This window comes from Octopus bimaculoides, chromosome 28 (assembly GCF_001194135.2).
Source record: "Octopus bimaculoides isolate UCB-OBI-ISO-001 chromosome 28, ASM119413v2, whole genome shotgun sequence".
NCBI classification, from domain to species: Eukaryota; Metazoa; Mollusca; class Cephalopoda; order Octopoda; family Octopodidae; genus Octopus; species Octopus bimaculoides.
Genome location: NC_069008.1, coordinates 9,275,632 through 9,286,617, shown reverse-complemented (window position 1 = coordinate 9,286,617; position 10,986 = coordinate 9,275,632). Strand labels below are relative to the sequence as shown.

Below are 10,986 nucleotides of genomic sequence, written 5' to 3'. Positions count from 1 at the left end.
ATCTGATTTTTTTTTCCTTAGTGAAAATCGTGCAGGTGAAAAAATCAATGGGGGTGGGAGTGAAATTTCCGAGGCTTCCACCTCACACACCCCGTTTTCCAGACCCAAAGGGTTTTGTAGCATATTAGGAGGCCACCAAAATTCATTGAATGGAAAAGGAAATATTTCCAATAATTCCAGGATATGGAGGGGGGGTTCTCACCCACCCACTTTTTTTCAAATGAAAATAAGGAGTTTGCAGCATATTAGGAGGTCAGGGTACTTGATTCCACGCAAAAAATCCAAGTTTTTTTTTTTCCTAGTGAAAATCGTGTGGGTGAAAGGATCAATTAATACCCAATTGTCTTCATCATTTCACCATTTGGCATACCTATACCTTCTACTCTGACAAACATTTCTCATTTCATTGTCTTCAAAGCACATTTTGAAAGTCCATGCTCCATCTTGATAACATTTGAGAAAATCTGCACAGAATGGACTAGACTGTCCAGTTCTGCCTCAGTTTTTATGAACAACTTCAAATCATCCATGAATAGCTGATGATCAAGCTTTTCCATGCCACTTCCCAGATCATATCCTTACTTTGCAGTATTTCCCTCAAGGGAATCATTCCTAGCATAAAGATTAATACGGGTACACTGTCCCTTGGAAAGTTCTTCCTAATTTTCACTTCTCCTAACTCCTCTTGTTGAGTAGTTCTTCTTCATGCCCTTCTTGTACTTCTTATGTTGTTCTTTTCTTTTTCCTGCTTTCAATAAGCCATCTTCTCTAACTACCACTTGCAGGATTTCATCACTTTGGGTTAGATATCTTAGATGTCTCTGATTCCTTGCTGTCATTTCAGTTCTCCAACATTTCATAAAAAGGCATCCCATGTTTTCTGCTACTCCATACATTTCCATAGTCCTTGTAATCCAAGAGTGTGGTATCATATCACATGCTTTATAATAATCAATCCATGCCATGCTCAAATTTGCGTGCTTTCTCTTGAAGTTTCTCATGATTAGTTTGTCGATTAATTGCTGACTTTTCATTTTCCAGCTCCTCTTTCAATACCCTTTTTATTCATTCGGTAGCAGCTCACATTTTTTTAAGTATCAATACAATTCACTGGCCAAAGCATCTCGCATTAGCAGAAGACAGATTATTGGTTGGAAGGGGGATACGTTGTTACCCTTTTCAAGCTCCTTGACACATAACAATATCTTTCCATTTGTCATCCAACTGGGTCCTGAGCCTTACTGCAAGCCTTTATGCGGCTCTTCTACTATCCATTCATGGAGCCCTCTCAGCTTCTTCATCCAATATTCTTAGACACAGTCCAGCCCTGGACTCTTCCCATTATAATTTTACTTATCTGCTTTTTTTTTTAATCTTTTCTGTATTTATTCTTATGTTCATTATTTACATTTGACGGATATTTGTCCTCATCTTGTTGTTAACACGTTTCGGCTGATATACCCTCCATGTAAATAATGTACATAATTCCTCATCTCTTAAATATAGAACTATATTATTCTTGTGTTGTCTTGAACTTGTATATTTCTTAATCTATTTTCAATTTCATGCAGCCACTTCACATTATCATTAAGCTCTACAGGTTGATCCCAGATTCCTCCCCTACAAAAACTTTGCTTTCATCTGCATTAGGCACCAATGTTAGATGTAATTACTCATCTAATTCCTAAGACAGTTTTCTCTGATTGCCTTCAAACAATCTGTTCTACTTGGATTGTTTTGTTCTATTGTTGTGTCTTTCCAATTTTGCCTTGATTGTTACTACTTTTGTTTCAATTCTTCCAATACCACATCATATCCTTTATCTCTTATTCTATGTATTCTTTTCAGTTGTATTTTTACACTTTCATTCTGTGCTTACCCTCTTTAACCCTTTTAAAACATGACGTAAATTTACGTGCACAATGTACATGCTTTAAATCGGTCAACGTACTTTAAATCGGACAACTTACTTATACGCTGCCTAACTTAGAACATATCACCTTAGTTAGTACCAGTCCACCTGCCAACTGATACGCCAACTGATATTTATATTTCATATAAATATTTACAACCCAGAAGTAGGCTTTATTCTCATATAAGCTGTAGTTTTGGTGATTATACTACATTAGCAATATGGCTTCCAATCAGCTCAAAACCAATCTACGTTCATCATCTCATACTGCCAGTGCACGGAGGGATTCTGCTGTAGCTGAATCTTCTGGTCCTGCACATAATTTATGGTCATGTCCCACCACACCAGCTTCGTCATTACGCTCCACCACACCAGCTTCGCCGTATTTATCACAGCTTTTTTGTGTTTGTCATGTTGTGCCACTTCCGCTTCCATCAGCATTGTCGTCATTTCCTGCCACTCTGGCTCAGTCAGTTTTGTCTTCGTGTCTTGTTTAGTCGAATTTACAGTCATCATGCCAGACTACACCAAACTCCACCACCTCACCAATCTGATGATGACTTGGAGAATGAGTATTTTCCTAGTTTAGAATCAGACAATTCCAATAGCTATGTTAATATTCCAGTGAATCAAAGGTACAGGCAGCAGCAAATGGCCCTGGACAACAGAATATCATGTGGTGAGCAAGAGACAATTCCATTCTATGGCATGGGTTTACTGGTATGTCTGGCATAAAGGCAAACTTTGAACCTGGAAGCTCGCCATTGGGAATATTCCACAAGATTTTGATGGATGAAATGTTTCAATATATATATAATCATCATCATCATCATATATATAATGGATGAAACAAATGACTATGCTGAAAACCATCCCCAGCATGTCAGATCCGGGCATGGCAGTGATTGGTTTCCACCCACAGGGGACAAAATCAAAGTTCTGCATGTCCTTCTAATACTGACGGGCATCATATAGAAACTGACTCTAGTGTCATTGGAATCATAATCCAGCCATTTTTCTGCCTTTCTTTCCGGAAACAATGCCACATGATCAATTTTTGTTGCTTCTTCCAGATCTACATTTCAACTCAGGTGAGAACCTGGATGACATGCTGCACAAAATATGTCCTATCATTGACAAAGTGGCTGAGAATTTTAGAATGGTGTATGTCCCCTCACAGGACATTTGTACAGACAAGAGATTGTGGAAATTCAAGGGAAGGCTCTGATTCAAACAATACAACCCAACCAAATATGCCCACTTTGGAATCAAGGTATATAAGATATGCCAGTCAACTAGCAGAGCCTGTGGGTATATGTGGAATTACAAAATCTACACTGGTCAGGACAGATTGGATCTTCCAGCATCTACTGTAGCATCAACTAATGTCATGTTGCCACTGAATGAAAACTTGTTTGACAAAGGCTACAATATTTATATGGATAACTGGTTTTCCAGTAGAGACCTTTTCCTGCAGCTGCAGGCAAGGAGGACTAATGCCACCCATTCTTCACAAAGTAAAACTTCGAAAGGGGGAAACAGTGTATCGCTGCACTGATAGTGGCATTCTCGCTGTAGTGTGATGGGACAAGAAAATCACCTACATGTTATCCACAGTGCATTCTGCAAGCATGAAGGACACTAGGGAACAAGATGTGGATGGTAATGCCATAATGAAACTGAGTGTTGTTGTTTCACACAGCTGGCGATGACACACAGATCGGTGAGAAAATTTGTGAAATGGTGCAAAAAACTTTTCTTGTATATAGTTGACATGTATGTCATGAACTCACATTTGCCGTAAACTGGTTAAAGCAGTTGACGTAAATATTCACCAAACCATTGTCACACTCTAATTGCTGATCTCAGCCAAGACAATTACCATTGATGCAATCTAGTTGCTTGATAAAAACCGTTGTCAAGGGGTTAAGATCTATCATCTTGTCCCAAATCCCTTTTTAAATTTTGTTTGTTTCTCACAAATCTGTCTATGCTAATATGGATCTTTTCGTTATGTTCTGTTCTTTTGTATCCAACTCTTTCCATGGCAACCTTTGCTGCAACTCAGACAATCTTGTGGCTTCAATTATATTTCCCATCTGAAATAGTCAAGGAACAAAATCTATACTTTTGGTTTCTGCTTTTAGCTTACACCTGTCTACATATTTCAGACTGGGAGGTATTTGATCCTGGTTTTCTCTTATATATCGATACATTGTCCTCACTATGTGTTGTTGATCATCCTCATATCCTTGCAATATGGCCCTTCCCATTACTTCTGCTTCCTTTGTTGACAATGCATTTATACCTTGCCCTTCATTTTCTCTGCCACCATTCATTTCTTTGTCCTCAATAGGTATGCTCTCTCCTGGTGCAATGCTATCATTGTTTTCTACTTCCCTTTTTATTTCTTCAATTTCTATGCCTGTTAACTACCCATCTTTTCTTATTACTCTTGCCTGATCAGTTAAGCATTGTTCACTTATCTCAAAGAGTTCTATTTCATCCCATTTTAATTTCCTGCATTTTAAAGATCCCCTTTGATTGGATTCACTTCTGCTCCAGTACTCAATTACAGTTTGGTTCACCTCCTTGTCTCATCATTTTCTCTGCCTTTGACCTTGAGTTTCAGTAGTCTCTGGATGATGACCAGGCCTGTGCTGTACAGCCACAGGGCACCAGCATGGGCAAAAGACTTTCACTGTTAGTTCCAGCCTAATTAACACCATTATTCATTATATTTGTATTGGACATTTTCACTTAATATTGAGGTTTGTGTTTTCAGGTTAGCTACCAGCCCAGTATTTTTATCAATAGAATTTTTATCTCTAGAAAGATTGCCAACCAAGACTGACGAGCTCTTACTACCCATAAGTTGAGACTATCCCCATTCTCATTTTTTGAGTGTTGGGAACCATGAACATTTGTCATTTATATGATGTCTATGGTTCTTATCATGGCATTGGTCAGCCCCATATCCTCATGACATGTATGGGCCCCATATCCATATCCAACCATTACTTGGAATCTGGCTATTGAGTCATGCCTCATTTGCCTTCATCACAAAGTTGGCCACTGACAGGTTGTTACCAAGGTGACTAAGGGATTCTATCTACCCCAGTTTTTAAATCAGGCTGTTCCTTCTCTTAGACAGACTGTCAACCAAGGCTAATGAGTCCTGTCTAACCATTTTTCTATGACTTTTCACTCTTCTCAGTTCTTCTGCCTTTTGCTGGGTTTTGTTTTCATCTCACTAAAATGTAAATATTCTTGTATTTTTACAGATTTGTCAAATGGTCAGTTGATAGCAACAATCACTGGCCGAATTAATGGCCAGTGGAAGGCAACTCTAGTCTTTGACTATGATGGAACTGTTCCGACACCTCTCAGCTGTCATGGAATTAATGTAAGTGTTGAATCAGTGTGTATAGTGTATGTGTGTAAGTGTATACTTGTGTTTGTGAGATGGCAAGTGTTGTGTGTTGTGGTATACATTTCTTCATCTCTGTTTCAGTTTCTTTTGCTTTTTCTATTAATCTCCCACCCTCCCTCTTCTTTCTCTTTCCCACACACATTCCTTCTCATTTCTACAAGTGCTGTTCATTTGTTTCTTTCTTTCTTACATTATTAGGTGGGAAGAAATCTAGAGTAATATGACAGAAAAAGGTGATAGAAAAAATAGCGTTATTTATTTTGCATAGATTATGTATCATTTCATGTTTTAGAGAGTTATATCTTTCTTTACATATTATTTACAGTTCAAATTTTCATTATTCTAATTTTTTAAACTCTTATTAAGTTTGTGTTGCTTTGTTTCGATTTCTCTAATGCATTATTATTACATTGATTTCATCTATCTAAAATTCAACAATCCTGTGGAATTGTTTTCTAGGAATTATATCTTGTTTCATCAGAATGAAATGAGTAAAATCAATTCAGCATGTATTAGTTGATCCCAAAAATAAAGAAAGAATTCTGTTCATTCAGTACCATGGGTGAATGAGCTAATCTTTTATCTTTCATCTTTTACTTGTTTTAGTCATTAGACTAAGGCCATACTGGTGCATTGCCTTGAAGAATTTTTATTGAATGAATTGACCCTAATACTTAAAGTTTTTGCTAAGCCTGATGCTTCTTTTATCATCCCCTTTTGTCAAACTGCTAAGTTACAGGAATGTAAACACACCAACACCAGTTGTCAAGTGGTGGTGGGCGACAAACACAGACACAATCACACACACACACACACACACACACACACACACACACACACACACAACAGGCTTGTTTCAGTTTCCATCTGCCAAATCCACTCACAAAACTTTGGTCAGCCTGAGGCTATAGTAGAAGACACTTACCCAAAGTACCACACAATGGGACTAAACCTGGAATCATGTGGTTAGGAAGCAAGCTTCTTACCATATAGCCACACCTGTGCCTAAATCAATGTTGATTAGATTTGAACCCAGAACAGTAAGAAATACCACAAAGCAATGTTTTTCTGATGCTCTAATACTACTACCAATTCATCAACAAGCTTTTAGTTGTTTCCCAGGAACAATGAAAGAATTCTGTTCATTCAATGCCATGAGTGAATGAGCTAATACCACACACTTTCCTTCAGAATTCCTTGGTTAACTTGAACAAGCCAGATCACCACTGCATAAACTGAAATTGAAGAGATGATCCCTCATAATTTCAATGAGAATCTAAGATGATTCAAAGCTTTGCAATGAAACATGGATGATTGTACAAGAAATGCACAAGAATCTAATCATAGCAAAGATCAATGTTGGTGCATTAAAAAATGACAATGTCATGATTCCTAGAATTAAAGTCAATACTTCTCATGATGATGTACCTGTTCAGCAGATCTATCTCCCAATACAGCCATGTTTTACAATGATTGTACATACGAGGGGAGCTGAAAAGTTCCTGGCTTTAAGGTATCATGAAAGGCCTGTCTGGAGGCCAACCTTCCAAGTTTTTTTTACAGGGCATAGAAAAACTAGAAGACCGTTGCAATAAGTGTGTGAATTTGAGAGGGAAATATGTTAAATAAAATCATAATTAACTGATCCTCCTATATTTTCCTTTACCCAAAGCCAAGGACTTTTCAGCTCTTCCCCGTAAAGTACATGGATATACCATGCAGAATGTCCTAATTTATCTAGAGAAACCATTATTCTAGTATGGCCAGCTATATGTAGCTTTAAGCTGGGGAATAAAGAACGAAATGTTAAAGTATTGAAGGAATGCAAGTCTACAAGAAATGTTGTAAAAACTTTCTCCTATAAACTGCCAAGAAGTACAGTTGTCATTTTTTCTTTAATACAGAAAGTATTATCAATACCCTTTCAGACAATGCATTCATATTCACAATTTTCTTCAAGCATTGAACAGATTACTATTATTTTGATATTTCCAATTAAAGAAGTCTAGGAGTTAAATTAAATATATGTATGTATATATACAAAGTGCATAAGGTATTTGAGGATATACTTTTTCTGGGTAATTGCTACATTTTTTGCTAACTCTGTATAATCTCTGTTTCAGAAAATAATAATGGCAGACTTTGAGCTTACTCAAGAAATGAAGAGGCATGCTGTTATTGTGGTTATTGTGAGCATTGTGATTTAGAAATATCTTGAGTTTCTTAAACATTGCCAGATCTTTCGTCTACAAAGTTTATAAAGAGCTAATGACTGAAGATGGAAATGTATCACCTGTATCAAAGCAAAAAAGCATTCTCAATGTTCTGAAATCATCAGAACACCTGAATTTATCCAGCAAGTTCAACAGACCATTGATTATAATCCCAGAAAGTCTATGAGGTTAATTGTAAAAGATCTCCATGTGTCAGAAGGAACAGTCAGAAATGTTGTCCACAAAGACATCAGATGATGATCATCATCATGATAGTTTAATGTCTGCTTTCCATGCTGGCATGGATTAAATGGTTTGACTAGGGACTGGCAAGACAGTAAGCTGTACCAGGTTCCAATCTGATCTGGCAGGTTTTCTACAGCTGGATGCCCTTCCTAATGCCAACCACTCCGAGAATGTAGTGGATGCTTCTTACATGCCACCAACACGGGAGCCAGTCAGATGGCACTGGCATCAACCATGTTCAGATGGTGCTCTTTATGTACCACCAGCACAGGAGCCACTCGGGGGTGTGAGTGGTTGGACTGGTATAGACCACATTCGGATGGTGCTTTTTACATGCCATCAAGTCTTATAGGATGAGGAAAGGTCAATTTGTCAGAAAAAGCAAAAGAAAATCACTACATCAGATCTGAAAGGCCCTTAAACAAACTGAAAAATCCAGCAGAAGATTTGATTTGGTTTTTCTCAAACGAGAAAAACATCAATCAAGATCAAAAAGTTAACTGAAGAAATGACAGATGGTTATGTGCAGACCCTTCTGAAATTCCAAGTGTTATGCATACAAAATTTCCTGCAACTGTCACGGTTTTGGGGGTTGTCAACAATGAAGGACATGTGATGCCTCCCTACTTCTTTCCACAAGGCTTTAGAGTTAACTCTGCCACCTACATTGAGGTCCTGGAAACAATTGTTAAGCCCTGGATAGACAGTGTATGCAATGGAAGGCCATATGTGTTTCAGTAAGAATGCAGTCACACATGGCTCTTGTAACACTGGAATGGAGGGCTGAAAATCTTCATGATCACATAACCCTTAACATTTGGCCTCCTAATTCCCCAGATCTCAATCTATTGGATTATTACATATGGAGCGTTGTTGAGAGAGAGGTCCATAACACCAAAGATTCTTTGAAAGCTGCCATAGTCAGAGTAATGTACAAAATGAATGAGGACCACTTGATTTGAGCATGTAGATGTTTTAGATCTCATATAGAAGCAGTTGTTGAAGCCAAAGGTGGCTTTATTGAATAACGTTATAGAAAAGAAGGTTTATTTTTATCCTCATAGCATTTTTTGATAAAGTTATTATCTGTTATTATATATCTGTTTTTTTTTTTTTATAAACATAAATCTGTCCTCAAATATCTTATGGGCCCTGTACAGTAGAAAGAAAGAATGAAGAGGCAAACAGTTGGTGTCAGTTTAGAGCATGAAATTTATAATTTAAACATAATTGTGGAATTGTTACAATAGAGATTTTGGAGTAGAATGTGTCATGTAAATAAAGGAGTGAGAAGGTGTGCAGATTGTCTCTTGCAGTTGTTTCTAGAATAGCTGTGCATATGGTGCATTCCTCAGCAAACAAAGATAAGCTTTCCATAACATAGCTGACTATTCCATCTTTAGAGTGGAAGAATTTTCATTCCATGCTGTAGTACACATTGGTTCATATCTTACCGAAGGAAATATATTAAGCATGAGTTTATCTTGAACATTTTAGTCTTTTATTTGAATTGATCACTTGATTTTAGGTCTTCTAGAGCATTACCTTGAAGAATATTTGTTAATCAAATCTATCACAGTATTTATTTTAAATCTTGTATTTATTATATCAGTCTCTTTTTGCCTAACTGCTAAGCACAAACCAATACCAGTTTTCAGACAGTGAGACACAAAAACATGTGCATGCATTTTTAAGTGTTTGAGATGGTAGGGGTAGAATATGAGAAAGATTTGGCTTCAATCACTCACAGGACTAGTGACAATGTAGATGTATACCTGCCTCCCCTCTTCCCTGAGTTGAGAGAAAACCATAAGACAGCGAGGCAGTAAATGCAGTAAAACTACCTTGCAGTTTAAGAGTTTAAAAAACTCAAGCAGCAAATCAAAATTAATCATTTAGTTTAAAAAAAAAAAATTAAAATACCCATTATGATAAAAATATATTAAAATTGGAATTTAAAAAAAAATTCTAGACAGTTGAGAATTTATTAATTGCTTTCTTTTGGTAAAAGTTATATAATTCCAGCTAAGTGATGAGGAACATTCTCCATTATCACATAGATGTTACACATGTTATAAATATATATATATATATATATATATCATACATATATCATGCATATAGGTAATTTGCATTCCACCAGTATTACCAGAACTGCTGTTGCTGTTACTACTATTACTTCTACTACTACCACAACTATTTTCTTGTATAACTGTTGTTATTTTTCTCTCTTTCCTTTTTTCCAGGTGAGCCACAACGAATTCACAAACATTATGAAAAATATTGTGAATGATGCTGAGATAATGAACAGTCTTGGATGGCAGTTTACCATGAAACCAGTTGTCATAATCTTCATCCTCTCCATCATATGGATTGTCTCTTTCCTTCTTGTCATCTTCCTTCTCATTGATGCTCCAAAGTCAAGTGAGTTGTTTTCTTTTCTTTTTTGCTTCTGTTTAATGGCTGGGCCATCCCTAATGAAATAGAAAGTGGAGAAGAGAGAACAAACCTATGTTTACCAAAGAGGCTCCAGCCAGCTAGTCACAAGCATCAACTTGTCTTTTTTTAAAAGAATTTAGACAGTGTATATGTGAGCAGACATAGTCAGATAGTTAAGTAGCTTCAGAACCACATGTATTTATATATATATATATAGTTTTAGGGAAAATAACCAATTTTCAAGAACTCATCGATGAAAATCCACTATCACATATAGAAAAATTAATAATTAAAAGCACAATAGATGAGTATAATGTAAAGTAAAGTAAATATCATAAGATAAATATAATAAAAAGATTACACGTGTTTCATAACCAATTTTCAAATAGAAAAGAAATTTAAATCGATTAAAATCAATTGAAATTATCGAAAATAAGTTCTATTCAAAAATATAGCTACTCGTCAGATCGTAAGTAGAACAATAATTAGATATATATCTCAACCAACAATAAGTACCAAATGAATTTCATTGAGAATTTTTAAGTGATCTTCTTCTAGCACATTAGCTGTCCACTTAGTGGTCTTTTTATATACACAGGTACTATAATCCTTTTGAGATCTCAGAAAATTTTTTCTGAATCTTCTGATTTTTTAAATGTGCTGGTTTCCTGGTATTAAATTGATATTAATTAATATCAAATTTTTTACCCTATTACATTAATTATATATATATATATATATAT

General features: G+C 36.2%; 1 protein-coding gene across 3 annotated transcripts in view; it reads left to right on the top strand.

Moving 5' to 3' along the window:
• Positions 1 to 10,986, top strand: part of LOC106868371 (histone-lysine N-methyltransferase, H3 lysine-79 specific) — a 199,658-nt gene that overhangs the window by 112,282 nt on the left and 76,390 nt on the right. For all 3 annotated transcript variants that reach the window (XM_052977663.1, XM_052977662.1, XM_052977661.1), the window contains exons 4-5: positions 5,197 to 5,318; positions 10,051 to 10,228. In XM_052977663.1, the coding sequence (XP_052833623.1) occupies positions 5,197 to 5,318; positions 10,051 to 10,228 (300 nt within the window). The remainder of the gene's footprint in view (positions 1 to 5,196; positions 5,319 to 10,050; positions 10,229 to 10,986) is intronic.